Raw genomic sequence first — 15,178 nt, 5'->3', positions numbered from 1 at the left:
CTGGCCTATGGATGAAAGGGCGCCATCACGGAGTTGGAAAAGCACAGCGGCTTCCACAAGGCAACAGATACGGCAATCGCTTGATTCTCTCCCTGCAATAATTGACTTTTGGGGCAAATTGGCTTTTGGGGTCCTTTTGGGGCTCTCTGTGAACGCCACAAATTTCAGCCAGCAGTTCCAACTCCCCCCCCCCCAAAAGGTTCTGCTGGCTTGCAAAGTCGCTGCTGTCCTGGCCAGCCCCGGCTTGCTGTGGGGCGCCCTGCTTTTTTCCACCGTGATGGCCATCATTTCCAGTACTTGATATGAAGTCATCTTTTTCCTCTCCATTATTTTTTGTCATGTTGGGAGTTACTAACCACGTTGTAACCTGCCCTGTTGCTGCATATTTTACATTTCTCTGCTTTGATGAAAACCTTGAGTAAGCTGTTGGTTCCTTGTTTTGATCTGAATATATATACACCAGTGTATATATATATGTATCTCTCTCTAGACACAGAAAGGGGGTAACCGGTTTCTGGAGGTTGCTGTTAGAGGAAATTCTGCACTTTTTTCTGCTGCAAAAAAGGGAATCCAAAAATGCTTGTTGTGCAATGAAAACCCCACTTACAGCTTGAAAGAGCAGAGAAATTTAAGCGGCCCTCCAACATGGCTTTGAAAATTAACCTGCCCTCTTTTTTTTGTCTTGCCTCTCTGCTCTTTCCCTCTGCTGTAGGTGGCTTTTTCATTGACAGCCCTTATTGCCAACCTCTCGACATCGCTCCTTTTATCATTCACTTGGGCCCTCAAGATTTCTTCTCTGACTTCTAGAGCAAGCAGGTTATGCGGTTTGGAAAAAGTGCTTTTTTCACTAATGACTTTTTTAAAAGCAAGAGCTTAAAAGGACGTGGAAGGAAGGAGGGCAGGGAGGCGTCTTCCATGTCCATCAGACCTCTTGTTTTTCCTCGTCCAAAAAAAGTTTGTTTTATATTATTATTTTTTAAAAAATCCTTCCTTTCCTGAACTCCAAAAAGAGCAATACTCTTCTCCGCCCTGCGCTCAGAACCACAGCAATAGATGTACATAGAACGCCACTCGGCTGCTTCCTGCTTTTGCATTAAGAACAGGATGGAAGTTTAAACGGTGTTTTTGTTTGGAGAATTTTAGCCTGCCGCTAACTTAGCTAGCTCAACTCTGCTTTGGCTCTCTCTTTTTCTCTCTCTCTTTCTTTGTCTTAAAAACAAAAAAATGATTTTGAAGATCTGAGCAATGGGAGGCTGCAGGAGAGGGCCTCACCCCCCACCCCCAGCAACACTGCAGAAAGTTACCTGGCTTTCAGCCACTGCCACAAGCGCCAATGCGTTTGAAGCTATGGCTGTGCTGCGTGAGAGTTGGAAGCTCGTGGGGAACCTCAGCTCCAGAGGGGTTTCCTTATGGGCATTGGAGCCACCCTAGAACTTCTGTTGGCCGAAGTCTGCCCTTGAGGGGGCTGTGCAGTTGTGGGGAATGCCATAAGGCAATATGCACCAGGAGTAGCTCCTGCAAAACTGGCGGGCCAGTAGGGAGAGAGTGGTTCCTGTCACAGTGCAGCTGTGGATCTTTAGGGTGGTTTGGCGGTAAGTCAGCTGGTGCCTCTAAAGGAGGAGTAGCAGGCCTACCTCACAGGGTTGGGTTTGTAAGGCTGGCTGCATGTTGGAAAAGGCACACCCCATTGAATTGATGGGAGCGAAGAGGCCAGCTCCTGTTCATGGGTGGGGGGTGATCCCAGGGTGGGGGTGGGAAGGCTCTTTGCTCCTGTGCCTTCTGGAATTCTGCGCCCAGCAGCATTTGGGCATTAAATCAAGCTGAACTGCAGTGCCCTGAGCTGAGCTCATGGTGTCTTTTCAGCCCTTTTCAGGACTGCTGTTGTGCTGCCCCTTAGAAAGCTCTCCTCCTGTCTTTTAACTGTAAATAGAGAGGGAGAACAAAACACACAACCCCTTGGTTTTTAGGGTGGTTTTTCCTTGAGCTGCCAATTCCCCTGCCCCACCCCCCAATTACTTGAATGAAAGACCAAGGCTGGTTTGCTAGTGAGTCATTCCATCCTCCAGAATGGACTGCAAGGGAAACACTGTGTGGTCCTCAGCCCTGCTGGTCAGCAGAGGTACCCTCCCTGGTTCTCAGCACCTTGTTGAGAAACCCCCTACCAGCCCCAGCAGGCTCTGGCCAAGACTTGGAGGGGCAGAACTGCTCCAGCAGGGCTGCTCTGCAGTGGCATTTCGTGTGCCTGTCCCTCTGCCCAGCCTAGTAGCCTCTGTGAAGTCCACAGGTGGGGCAGGAAGAGGCAAGGCTGCTGCTGGATAGGGAGGTGCTCAGCAGCTGGCATCACTCAGATGCTTTCTTCCCCACTGATGTGTCCAGACCCCCTTTTAAAAATCTTTTCAAGCTTGCCAGTTCCCTTGCGGTAGGTAGTCAATTTCACTGGTTCTGGGAACAAAATTAGAATGGGGGTGGGAGTGTGTGTGTGTGTGTGTGTATCGATCTGTGCCCAGCAGTCACCTGCTTATGGCTTCTGTAGAGGACTCCAGAAGAGGATGCAGCACCTCCATAATTCCCAATGAATGAGAAATGTGTTTTCCCTCACTAATTAAAGCTTATTTCTGTACTGGTGTGCTGGGTGTCTTTGTAGAGGACCGGCCTCTCTCTGCAGAAATCACTGCTTGACAGAGGGGTTTGGGGAAAGGGGAATGGACAACTCTTGCAAGTGCGGTTTTAACAGCACAGGGGCCACCATTTCTGGAATTGCATTTCCTCTTGCTTAGAGTGGCAGTTGTGGGGTGGTTTCAGAGGCAGAACACCGCCCCTCCTTAGTGTTCAAAAGGCCAGGGGGACAGATTCACCTGCTCCCCACTCCTCCCAAGGGACTAGAGCTACAGGGTGGGGGAGGATGTTGCAGAAGGGCCAGTTCACATTCCTGCACTGCCCAGCCTGGGTCCTACTGTGGGTAGCAGAAAGTGGACTTTTGGGAAAAGGCTGTGTTGCTGCTTGGCGAGCCCCCTGCTCTCAGGGTTGGGCAAAGTGCGGCAGTGTCCAGCTTTAGGACTGTTGCAAAACCTTCAGTGCTGTAAGCTGGCAAGGGGTCACTGCTGCCTGCGTGGTGCCACTTAGTTATGACTTATAAACAGAACTCCCAGCGCTAGAAGCCATTTCTCTCTGCCTACGGGATCCCAAAGACAACATAAGGGAACACCTCTGGCTCCCCTCTCTCCGACCAGCATGCACAACTGGCAGGGACCCATTTCAAAAGGGCATTTAGAAGTAGGGGGTCAGATTGAGCCTTCACTGTCACAGACTGGAAACAGGCACTGAGTGCTTCCTTAGACTGGTCACGTTGCTTGCACGGCTGGAGCAAGAGTGCCATGCTCCAACTGTGGCTCCCTTCTCCCCAAAGAAGCCTCTCTTCACTTTCAGAATTAGAGACTCTGGTGCTCTCCTCTCCCCTTTTACTAGAAAAGTAAACAAGGAGAAAGTGTTTTTGCTCTTCCTAGTATTAAGGACAGCAGACACGAATGTTTGGAGCAAGAGTGAGCACTTTCCCGGGTGTTCTTGGGGAGGCAGAAAGGTGTCCTTGTGTGGTACTGCACCTCCCTTCTGCAGGCAAAAGCCAGGTAGAAAAACAGATATCCACTCCCTGCAGTTCTCTTCTGGTGAAGTGTTGTGCAAAGAGCACACCCCTGTGGCAAATCAACTGGGCAGCACCGTGCAAGGAGATCTCTTACTTTGAGGTCTATGTTGTTGCCAATGAAAAGGAGCAAAAGGCAGAGAAAGACCCTGAAGGAGACCCCCCCCCCAAGTGTCTGAGAATTGAACCCTGCAAGGTAGATGTGGAAAACACCAAGGGGAGAGACTCTCTGGCCAAGGGGGGGGGGGAATGAGGCAAGTCGGGCATCCAAACAGAGGCCACTGCAGCATTGCTGAGAAAGATCCTATAAGACATCTAAGGCTGGAGAGGGGGGCAGGCTGTTGTGGCATTTGGCATTTTAAGCCCCCTCCCCCCCATAGCAGCCTGGAGCTTTGAGGGCTGCAGCTGTTTCCTCCAAGGGCCAATGGAGACAGGCATCACCTGGATTAAGTGATGGCCAAATAGCAATTCCCTGTGTTGTGACCCACTTTCTGAACTGAAAAGCAGCATATAAACATTCCTCAGATTTTGACCAAGGACTTAGAAGTGCTGAGGCCAGGAAGTCTTGGGCAAGAGTGCAGGAGACCTGGGTGCAAATCCCCGCTCGGCTGCAAGGCTCCAGAGCCTCCCTGGCAGGGGTGTCTTGCCACCAAAAGGAGAGCAGAGCTGTCAAGCGTGAGAGAGAGGATGAGTAATGGGGGGAATGACCACCCCGTGTTTGTTCCAGACATGTGAAAGCATGTGCTTGGCTGCACCAGACACATGCCAAAAGCCTGGAGGCCTGGCCCTGCCCCCCAGGACTCCTGGGTGACCAAGAGCAAGCGAGTGAGCTGGCTGAATTTTGAGGGGGATCCTCTGGGATTCCAGGGCTTCCCTGCCCAGACCATCTCTCCACTTTCACACTGTAACTTGTAATGCCACTAGAGCGCAATAAAGGCAAGACAAGAGCAATACAATTTTACTTGTTTATATATCAATCCATAAGACCTACACACCGCTACTAAATCTACCACAAAGTCCACACGCCTATTATTGATGGAGTTACAGTATTTTTTGGTATTAAACAATCAAGATAAATTCATGTACACAGTTAGGGGGGAGGAGAAATCGTTAATGCCGGGGCATCGCAGGGCCTGGTTCTCTCCTCGCCTCGGGCTTGCATTGGCTAGCATTAGTCTGGTCAACAAGGAAAACAAAGTAGAAATACAAATATCTTTATATACAAACCAGTGCCTCTTTTTTGAAACCAATGTATACTCACACGCTGCACACAGAATTGGTCTGCCGATACAATAGATATTTCAGCTTAGCACAAACCAGTATAAATTAAAACGGAAAATGGGGAAAGGTGCAAAAACCCTCCATTCTACAGCTTCTTCCTGGTGAGAAGTGGTGGACAGTCCAAGCGCTCGGAAATCCAAGCAGCAGTAAGTACCTACTGGCAAGACTACAAGAAACATGAAGCGAGGGAGGGGCGGAAGCCAGAGAGAGACCCATCCAGCCCACAGAGGGGCCAGCCCTATGCAGCTGCCACACCCTGTGCAGAGTGGAGGGGGGCAAGAGTCAGCAGCCGCCCCACACACCCACTTGTGCCTTCTTCCTATCTATGTGCGAAGTAAAAAAAAAAAAAAGTTTAAAAACCCTGCAAGCGGAAAAGCAGCTCACAAAGAAACACAAGTGGGAAGAGGTTAAGGGAAAACAGACAAGGCTAGATCTACGTAGAGCCCAGTCGGAAGCAGAGACTGCAATGGATGCAGCCCCCCACGAGAACCACACCTGGGGCCTGCTGTACGCCTGGGTTATTTCCACCCTTTGCTCAGTTGGTGGATAGTGGGCTCCAGGGAAGAAAAGAGTGGGGGGGAAGAGACCCCCCCCAGAGTTGCATAGAATTGATTCGTGACAGAACTGAACGCTGGAGAGAGAGAGAGACAGACGCACACGCAGGCAGGCAGGGGCTGCAGACACATCTTGAGAGACAGTTCCGCGCATGGCACGACCTGCTCGCTTGGGGGGGGAGAGCTGGAGCCCGGTCTCTGGCACTGAAGTTAACTTCTTGTTAAGAGAGTAGCGTTTGCTTCCTTCCTTCTTTCAAATTAAAGGTTTAAAAAGTTATAACTAAAAAAAAGCTCTCGTCACCTGTAAACGCAGCAAGTGAAGAGGTCTCTGGCGGTGCTCGTACCTGCCGCCGGCGAGGCGCCTCCAGCCAGGCTGTAGAATGGAGCGCCTGCTCCCACCGAGAGCCTCAGCCTAGCACTAGCCCCTCTGGTTAAATAATCAGTAGTACGAAGATCCTGCGGCCTGGGACAAGCTCTGCGCCCGGCCCCCGCCACTGACCTGTGGAAAAGCCCCGACATGCGCCGTGCCTAGAGTCTATGTACATTCTGGTCCGCTCCCCCTGCGCGGCGTCCGGCCAAGGAGGGGTCTCTGCACAGGGCCTCCCTCAGCACGTCTCTTTCCCCTGCACGCCAGTTACTGTCTTTATGGAGCTCAGCGTCCGGTTGAACCAGGTCTTCCGGGAGGCCTGCACCTCATTCAGCGCCTGGCCCAGGTCGTGCTCCAGGTCCTGGAAAGCAAGCAGGGGGGCATCACCCAGTGGGAACCAGCAACCTGGCTGGCTGGCTGGCTGGCTGCCAGGAGACGCCTGCTCTTCCCCAGAGGCCCCCGTGCCCCCCTCCAGCAAAGCCCCCCACCTGTATCTTGCACTCGGCCTCTACCAGCTGCAGCTTGGTCTGGGCCAGCTCCAGCTCCATCTCCCGCAGCTGGTTCTTCAGGGCCTCCTTCTCTTCGTCCGTGTCCTCCTCAGAGCCCTCTCTGGCCGCACTGGGCACCTTCACGCGCCCCTCCTTGCTGAAGAACTCCCGGCAGCGCTCACAGTCGTCCACCTTTTGCTGGAGACAGAACAGCAAGCCGTGAGGCCCTCCGCTCTTGGGGCGGGGCTGCATTCCTGAGCAACGAGCGAGGTCCATCGAAGACCTTGCCACTGGCCCCCAGAGATGGGATGGGGGGTGCCTATCGGGGCTCACCTCGCCAGACCAAGCAGCTCTGCCCGAAGGCAGCTGATCCATCCGGGCCCCCTGCAGCTTCCAAGGGCCCTATCCACTGCTTCAAGGGGCCCCACTGTCCTGTAGGTGCAGGGAAGGATGGGTTTTTCCAACCACTCTGCTGGGAGGGGAGGCCCCTCCCTGTCCTTCCCTTTACGCTGCTGGGCCTTCATCCTTTGCTCCCTGCACAAACAGCCTTGTGGGGCTGCTTCAGCCTCTGACACATTCCTGCATTTGGGGGGGATGGATGACAAGAGGGGCTCCTGGGTCAGGCAGGTCACGCAGCCCCCACTTGTCTTTAACGTAGCTAAGGGTGGGGGGGCAGAAGTCCAGGGAGCTGCCCTGACGGGCAACGAAGGGTGTGTCAGAGTCACCTGGACACCTCCCAAAGATAGCAGTGGAGGGCAGCGCGCGCACACACACACCTAGGAGGCACAGCCTCCCCCCCCAGTCCCTTACCCGAATCTTCTCTATCTCGGCCTTGTTCGCAGTCTGCTGCTTCTCCAGCCTCTCGCTCAGTTGGGAGCAGATCTGCAAAGACAGGCGGGGCAGGGCGGGGCGGGGGGGTCTCAGGGTCAGCACCATCCTCCTGGGGCTGACTGACCCCTGAGTGCCCCTGCCCAGTCCCCAGGGCCGCAGGCACGGCTCACCTGCTTGTAGTCCCCAATGATGGAGCTGTTCTTCTTGATCTCTGACTCGGCCTTGTCCAGTTCCCGGCGACACATTTCCTTGAGCTGCAGCGGGAGGGGGGCAAAGACAGCGAGACGTCTGCAGGCAGCTCCAAGGACCCCAAGGCAGCCCCGCCTGGACCAGGAGGCCCCCCCCCAAACAAAACCAGCATGTCTCTGATCAGCAGATCCATGTTCCCCCTTTGGGAAACTGCCCTCACCCTGTCCCAGCGCCCAGGGGGAGACCAGCAGTGGGCTGGTTGCCACTGGAAGAGCCAGGCACACACCTGGCTGCCCCCCCTCCCCAGAGAGCCTCTGGGTCCCTTCCGCGCGTAAGCGCCTGCCCCTCCCGCATCCTCCCTGGCTCCACCTGCGCAGACTCCTCCTCCAGGCGCCGCTTCTCGTCCTCAGCGTCAATCAGCTTCTGCTTTGTCATCAGCAGCTCCTTGTTCAGTGCATCGGCTTTTTCCTCTGCCTGCAACGCAAGGCCAGGGGGAAGCCTGGCATCAGGGAAAGACCCCCGGCAGAGGGGTCTGTGGCGCAGCGGGCCTGGGTGCAAAGGCAAGGCAGTTAACTGGTTTGGGGACCCCGGCCTACAGCCCAACAAATGCAGGGGAAGGGCCGGGCGGCCAGCGCACAACTGCTCCCAGGACCGAGGCAGCCCAGCCAGGTTCCTGCCTTTGGCTCCCAGAGGCGGAAGGAGACGGGGACAGCCACACACTCACGTTGTCCAGATCCTTCCGCAGCGCGATCTTGCTGGTCACCAGCTCGTGGGCCAGGTCGTCGTTCTCCTGCTCCAGTCGCATGTTCGCTTCCTGCAGGCGCCGGTTCTCTCGCTGAGCAGATGGGGTGGGGGGAGAAGAACCAGAAACCCACGTCCAAAAGGTGCTGCAGGATCCCCAAACACCTCCGGCGCCCATAACAGCCATGCGCAGAAATGGGCTCTGCGCCCTGCCTGTGCTCTCTCTGGCCAGAGGGCCTGAGTCCATGGGGTGATCTGCCCAGGACATGCCCACAAGGGGCCAGAACCGGCCCCTGCCCTGGCTGGTCCTCCCCCTGCCGTGAACTCGTGCAACAGCCTTAGGCAAGCCCCGCTCCTCAGCCTCCGTCTTCCCTGCCCCTGCATGGGGCTCTGCCGCTCACTCTGCGCACAGACCACAGCACAGCGACTCACACAAAGCGCTTCGCGCACCGACTTGGTCGCCTGGGGAGAGCCAGACCCTCCCCAGGCAACCACACAGCGAAACTTCAGCAGCCTGCTTGATTTTGGGGCGGGACACAGGCAAGCTGCCAACTCTTTTAGGCTGAACGGAGGCTGACAGCCCTGCACCCAACAACAGCAACACCCTCCCCCCCCCAACGGCAGCCACAGCCAGTACCTCGAACCTTTCGACGGGGTCCTCCTGCTGTGCCTGCTGCTCCCTCATGGCCTGGTACTCCCGCTCGTACTTCTTCAGCTTCTTCTGGCTGATCTGGATGACAAACAGCATCTTGGCTGCAGCCGGACTGGGGCGCCTGGCGTGAATCCACCTGGACTGAGGGTGGCAGCGCCTGGACTGGACGCCCTCTCTTGGGAACCGGACAGGCCACCAAGCCCTCTGCTTGCAAGCCCAGCGCTCCCCCCAGGGAGGAGGAGGAGTCAGGGGGCCAGGCAGAGCACATGGGTGCCCAGGAAGGGGACTCTGGGGGCAGCAACGTCACTACAGGTGGGTCACAGAACACTGACACGTTTGATACACTGCCTCTGATGCTAGTGTGGCGTCTCCATGTTCAGAGGCAGTCTGTCTCTGCATACCAGCAACCAGGGGAGAACTGCAGCCTTCCCACCCTCCTTGCAGGGTTTCTGAAGGCATCAGGGGGGCCCTCTGGGTGTGACCCCTGAAGGGCCCCCCTTGGGAGGCGGGTCACAAATAACCTGCTTCCCTCCCTCCCTCCCTCCCTCCCAGAGCCACTCAAACGGCTCCCTCCCCCTCGTTTCATCACAGCCACAGATTCCGATGCCCCCAAGGGGCGCACTAGGAAAGGGGCTTCCAAACTGGCCACTCCTGGGAAAGGGGGACAGAATTGCCAGGAGAGCCCTGAGCTGGCAGCGCAAGAAGAGGGTCACCTTCCCAACTCGTCTGCAGGGACCGCACAGAGCAAAGGAGGCTCTGTGGCTCCCTCTGGTGGCGCGCATGAGGAACTGTCCTCGGGTGCCACTGTGCTTCTTGCCTCAGGCTGAGCACTGCGAAAGGGGGCTGATTTGCCCAGTGCCGCCTGCACAGGCCAGGAAAGGCAACCCAAGCCAAGAGGGAAGCCAGAGACCGGATGACCTCCCAGTCCGAGACCGACATGCCGCCCGCGGTGTGTCCCAGCCAGACCTCTGGGAAGGGCAGGGAGACCCTCCATCGCCCAGGACGGACCCAAGCAGCACAGCTACCTTCATGCCACAGGCCAGCTCCATCAGCTTCTTGGCGTTCTCCTCTGAGCGGTACCTCTTGGGCAGCTGCACGCGGAAGAACTTCAGGGCCCCCTCAAAGTCCGTCAGGAGCAGGTCGTCCTTGGTGGTCTGAGCAGGCAGGCAGGGAGGGAGGGAGAGAAATGTGGTGGCACGCAGAACCCACGGCCACAGCAGCCGAGTAGGAAGCTGTTCCCTTTGTGTTCCCCCCCCCCCAAAGAGGAACTCAGAAAATCTGTATCATTCAGCTTCACAGTGGCCCCGACTAGCCAGTCAACACTGAGGGCAAGTACTTACTTTCAGGAGTCCCAGGGCCACATTGAAGATAACACTGATGCCCTGCAAGGAGGGGAGGGGAGGGGGAGGTCAGCGTGAACACTTGCAGCCCGTGAAGGTACCTGGAGTCTCTCCCTCCCTTTCTGCTTTCCAGCCTCAAAAGGCTCTTGCAAAAACAGGGTCACCCGGCATGGGAAAGAGGTGCCAGCGACACAGACCCGTGGCTCAGAGGCAAGGACGCCCAGGGCAAAACAGCCCAGTTCGGAGCAGGGGGTCCGGGCGCGGGCGGGGCTGAACCTGAACTGCAGGACGTGCCAGATGCCCAGCCTGTTTGGAGCACGGTCCTCTCCCTCGCTGTTGAGGAGGAGAAGCCTCAAAGCACCAGCGCCTCATCTGCAGGGCCTCCTCCTTGCCCCAAGGAGCAACAGGTGGCCTGGTGGCCTTGGGGAGCACAATCCCAGTCAGGACCCAGCATTCTGCCACGGACCAGGGCCCCACAAATCACCGCCATTCCCTGCTAGCAAGGGGCCTGTCTGCTTAGGGGCAACAAGTGTAGCTGATGAACGAGTGAACCAGTGATTCCAATTGCCCCCTCCTGTGCTGGGCGCTGCACTGCACAAGGCAGGCAGCAAGCCAGAGGAGATGGCAGTGGCACTGGGACTGGCGCCACCCCTGCCCTGGAGAGAGTACCCAGGCGGCGCCTCCCCTCCACTTCCCAGGGCTGCTGACTGCCTTCCTTCCTCACAAAGTGCTGGACCCCACCAAGAGCTGCAGGGATGCTAAAGGAAAAGTGCCTCCCCCACATGCCAGGGATTCACTATCCCGATCAGACAGAGGCACAAGAGGTGATGCTCGAGGCCAACAGAAGCTGGGGGACGGCCTGGAAGCACTGAGATGAGGAGCCACACGGCCCCGAGGGAGCCTCGCCTGCTCCAGGAGAGGCTCTGTGCCCAGCCACGCCCTGGGCCCCTGCTCACAGGCACCCCTCCCCCACCCGCAGCCCTGCCACGCACCTCGCACAGGAGCAGGTCGATGATGTGGAAGACCATGTACAGGGGGAACTTGGCTGTGAAGAGGGTCAGGAACCACTGGGAGGCATACATGTGCGCCTCCAGGCTGATGTCCAAGAAGTGGGCGTAGAGGTCTGGGATGTACTCCTGACAGGCCACCAAGGAGAGACAAGAGAGAATGAGGCCTTTGGGGTTCTGCCCATGGGGCACAGGCCTGGATCACTTTCAAGGATGGAGGCCAGTGCAAGGAGGGCACACGCACCAGAATGCTCCCTGGAACCTCAGTCTTTCAGGATCAGTCTATCCTGACCCTGCTGCTGGGGGAGGTGGGGGGGCTGCTGGCCTGGGGGTTTTTGTTGGGAAGGAGCAGGACCCCAGGCTGGGCGGAGCTTTGGTCTGGCCCCACAGAGCCGGGGCTCTTCTGAGGTGTGCACAGAATCTCTGGCATTTGCACAGTGGGGCTGAGCCCTCTCAGTCACCCCCACCCCCCACTGCCACGGGTCTCCAGTGGGTCCGCCTCCGAGTTGCCCTGACCTGCATGAGGCGCTCCAGCTGATAGAACTTGCAGTGCAAGTCTTCAAAGTTTTGCTTGAAAAGTTCCCTGAGGCCGTAGTCAAACATGATCTTGACCAGGACGCTGAAGGCCTGCTCCTCAGGCATCTGTCAGGGACAAGAGATTGTGACTAGAGTGTCGCCCCCTGCGGCACTGCCTCTTCCTTCCCACTGGCCTGGCTTCGCGGATCACTAAAGACACCCTGAGCCTGGAAAAAACGATGGAGCCCACCTGTGCCTGGAGGTGCAGGCAGCCAGCCCTGCTCTGGTGCCCTCTGGGGGCTCAACAGGCACTTGAGTACAAGCAGCAGGCCTCAAGGCTCTGAAAACTCCCCGCACCCTCAGCGCAACCCTGAAAAAAAGCTCTTGCGCCTGGGTTGTGGTCTGCCCTGTCAGGAGTCCTGTGACATCGCCGCTCGCCTGCTGGCTTTGGCGCGCAAAACCTTTCCGCGTCCTCCTTGTGCCATGGGGGGGGGGAGAGTGCTTCTCTGTCAGCCTGGCTTTTCGGAAGGTGCCAAGTCTCTTCACATTTCATGCCAGAGGATGGCAGGGCCATCACTCAAAAGAGGCGGGAAAACTGGGAACCTGGGGCTGCTCCCCCGTCCCTTTTTATAGAAGTGCTTGTCTGTCAGAGCGAGGAGGAGGCCGGAAGCTCTGCCTAGCATCACTCAGCAACTGACAGCTTGTTGAAAAGGGAGGAAGAAAAAAAAGACGCCGGCCTGGTTTAAAAATAACTTTAGAGCAACAGGAAGAGAAATGAAGTGTCAGGGAAGATATACCAAGCTCCTTCTGTGTGATGTTCCTATGCAGGCAGGGAAGGGCTGGCCTACCTGTCAGGGACAAGACACCGTCCGGAGACAGCTGCAGAACGGCCTCCAAATACAAGGAGCGGGACCATCCACACCACTGCTTTACAGCTTGCTTCCGGCATGGGTGAGCACACTCTCCCGGGTGGTCAACTAACCTTGTGTCCCCTTCCATGCGCAACTATCACCTCCCTCAGCTCCAGCACATGGGCCAAAGAAGGGCAGGGAAAAAGGAGTCACACTATTTTCTCAGATGTGCCAATCAGGTAACTTCTGGGTCCTTCCCCCATTCTAAGGACAGGCCGCCAGCTCCTCTCAACTGTGATCAAGCCGGATTTGAAAAAACAAAAACTATCCATGAGGCCAATCCCAGAAGGAACAAATAGGTTACACAAGGGGGCTCCAGAGACGTCCCACTTGGCAAACTAGTGGACTCGCCCTGGCTGGCAGAATGGTGAGGGAGAGGGGGTGCCATGCTGGAATCCAGCATCAGCTATCCAGAAACATCCGGTCCCGCTCTCCAGTCCAGAAGTCCCACTTCCGACTACCCTTCTGCACTGCACGGAGAGGGAAGCTCTGTGGCACAGGGGCCAGTCACCCGTGTCCCCGCTGCCCCTTGCAATCTGCGTGGGTAGGTTCTCCACCTCCTGCACAAAAGACAAAGAGAGACTTACGTGCAGGAGCAGCACAGCAGCGAGGAAGGACTGGCCCTGGCAGTAGCCGATCTCCTCGTCATAGACGGAGTAGGCCTGGGGAGAGAACCAGGGCAGCAGCCTTTAGACTCACACTGGCGGTTGCAGCAGCCCCGAAGCGCCCTCCCTGCACCCCACCTACCTGCTGCAGGGTGGGAGGTGCAAGAGGAGGGGTATGCTCAACTGCAGAGTCTGAAAGACCCTTCCCAGGACAGGCCGTGCCTGAAGCTGTCAGGACGTGCCTTTGGGTGACATTTGCGTCAAGGCCCACACATCCCGGTCCAGCCTCTTTCGGGTCACAGCTTTGCAGCCAAGACCAGACAGTTGCTGTTGCGAGGTTATTGTGGCCTGTATCCAGGCCTGTGGTGGGTTTTCTGTTATTTTATGGCTTCTCGGTCTGCCGCGATTATCTTCTTAACAGAAAGGAAGGCAGCGCATATTGGAAACACACGACTCCACTTGGAAAGGTGCTAACAGGAGGAGGGCACGACTGAGCAGGGACCTCGAAGCGACAAGAAAGGCGAGAGTCACAGAGCCCAGACAGCAGACCCTCTGGCTTCCAAGCCGGAGACAGAGGAACGCTCACCTTTCCCAGACTCCTCCTTGGAAGCGCAAGGGGCGATACTGGCCTGGATACACTTGCAGCAGTTCTGGGAAAGCCAAGTCCTGGGCTTGGGTTCCGATTCAGTTCTCCCATCACATGACTGCCCTCCCAGCTGCCAGAGCAGGCAAGGGACAGACCCCCAGGGCACCTGGCCCTACAAGCAAGGACCCAGAGCTCCCCAAATAAGGCAGGTGTGGTGAGGCCAGAGGGTTTGGCGACACTCCTTCTGAGAGGCTCCCCCATTTTCTGCAGGGACATAAATGGAGGGGAAAACAGCCCTTCTCGGCCCTGCTGCTGAGTCTCTGACGTGCATATCAATTCTGTCCCAGGAGTGCTTCCGGCCTCCATCCCGGCTGCGGCCCATGCGGGGCTCCTCAGTATTAAAGGCAGGCAGGAAGCAAAGCCTCTTTCCTGTGCCAAGCTGCCTCCTTAGGAGGAGGGGGAGGCATGGCTCTCCCCAGGCAGAATTCAAAGAGCTGGATCCTCTGGTCAAACAAGGCAAAGGGATCAAAAGGGAGCCCAGCCCAGCTGGGCTTCCACCTGCTAATTGCCTCCCGCATGCTAATGAGAGGCTTGAAGGGCACCCAGGATGGCTGCCTTCTCACGCTAACAAGGAAGTGAATAAGCCTCTCTGGCTTTAGAGAGGGGCAGGATCCTTGGCGAGCTCCCCTGCGCTGGCACAGAAAGCCCACAATAGGTGGGGACAGGCTTTGAGGCAAAGACCTTGTGACGGAGGGCAGGGACAGTTTGGCTCTCCGTCCGTCAGCAGAGACGAGAGGCAAGAGACTCCAAGGCCATCTCCGGATTTTGCACCAGGGGGATTGTGCCAAGGGGTCTTCGGCATGGGAGGGATGAGGAGGCCAACCAGTCCCTCACGGCCCTAACAAAGACCACCCCTGCCAGCAAAGCCAACCCTGCACACAAGCCGCTGGCAGGCGTGCAAATGCAGGCAAGAGGGGAGGAGGAGGTGCGGCCGCCACGCCCCAGCCTGGGAGCCCGCCACGTTCTCTCTGTGCCCGTCCCCCAAAGGCTCAGGACTGCTGTGCCTGGAAGGAACACCTGCCGCCCAGGGAAGCTCAGTGGAGCCGCGCTGCCGCCCCACTCCCAGCCCCGCCAGTTCTCCCACCGCACCGCCCTGCGGGTTGGCCCTTTTCCTGCCCCAACTGCGGAGCGCTCGCCTGGGTACCTTGCAGATTTTGTACAGCGAGTCCTGTCCGTCCCCCCCAGTGTCCTTGAAGTAATCGTGGGCAGGGAACGTGCGGTTGATGTCCCGGGTGATTGCGCTGTCCTGCGGAGACTCCTGCAAAGAGAGCACAGGGTGGCTGTTAAGCCGATGGGGGCACACGACGGGGCGGCAGCTGCAATCTGGGGCAGCACACCAGTCCTGGAAAGAAAACCCGGGGGCTGGGGCTGGGGCTGGGCACCCCCGAGTCCTGCCGGACCGAGCAGGGGGAC

The 15,178-nt window shown here is 57.1% G+C and overlaps 2 protein-coding genes across 7 annotated transcripts in view; one reads left to right on the top strand and one right to left on the bottom strand.

The window, feature by feature from the left end:
• The window catches only part of STRBP (spermatid perinuclear RNA binding protein), a 60,566-nt gene extending 57,992 nt beyond the window's left edge, over positions 1 to 2,574 (top strand). For 2 of the 4 annotated variants that reach the window (XM_066610568.1, XM_066610567.1), the window contains exon 18: positions 713 to 881. In XM_066610568.1, the coding sequence (XP_066466665.1) occupies positions 713 to 807 (95 nt within the window). In that variant the 3' untranslated portion in view covers positions 808 to 881. Of the gene's footprint in view, positions 1 to 712 lie in introns of all 4 variants that reach the window. The other 2 variants (XM_066610566.1, XM_066610565.1) reach the window with 2 other exon arrangements.
• Positions 2,575 to 4,588: 2,014 nt separating this feature from the next.
• The window catches only part of RABGAP1 (RAB GTPase activating protein 1), a 36,667-nt gene continuing 26,077 nt past the window's right edge, over positions 4,589 to 15,178 (bottom strand). Inside the window, exons 14-26 of one of the 3 annotated variants that reach the window (XM_066610471.1) lie at positions 14,910 to 15,023; positions 13,102 to 13,176; positions 11,604 to 11,729; positions 11,073 to 11,216; positions 10,081 to 10,122; positions 9,766 to 9,894; positions 8,726 to 8,818; positions 8,072 to 8,182; positions 7,717 to 7,821; positions 7,329 to 7,412; positions 7,138 to 7,209; positions 6,328 to 6,525; positions 4,589 to 6,200 (exon numbers count right to left, since the gene is read on the bottom strand). In XM_066610471.1, coding sequence (XP_066466568.1) covers positions 6,078 to 6,200; positions 6,328 to 6,525; positions 7,138 to 7,209; positions 7,329 to 7,412; positions 7,717 to 7,821; positions 8,072 to 8,182; positions 8,726 to 8,818; positions 9,766 to 9,894; positions 10,081 to 10,122; positions 11,073 to 11,216; positions 11,604 to 11,729; positions 13,102 to 13,176; positions 14,910 to 15,023 — 1,416 coding nt within the window. In that variant the 3' untranslated portion in view covers positions 4,589 to 6,077. Of the gene's footprint in view, positions 6,201 to 6,327; positions 6,526 to 7,137; positions 7,210 to 7,328; positions 7,413 to 7,716; positions 7,822 to 8,071; positions 8,183 to 8,725; positions 8,819 to 9,765; positions 9,895 to 10,080; positions 10,123 to 11,072; positions 11,217 to 11,603; positions 11,730 to 11,853; positions 12,430 to 12,451; positions 12,472 to 13,101; positions 13,177 to 14,909; positions 15,024 to 15,178 lie in introns of those variants that run through there. The other 2 variants (XM_066610475.1, XM_066610474.1) reach the window with 2 other exon arrangements.

This window comes from Tiliqua scincoides, chromosome 16 (assembly GCF_035046505.1).
Source record: "Tiliqua scincoides isolate rTilSci1 chromosome 16, rTilSci1.hap2, whole genome shotgun sequence".
NCBI classification, from domain to species: domain Eukaryota; kingdom Metazoa; phylum Chordata; class Lepidosauria; order Squamata; family Scincidae; genus Tiliqua; species Tiliqua scincoides.
Note: the sequence above shows the minus strand (reverse complement) of the source record. Positions and strands in the feature narration are given on the sequence as shown.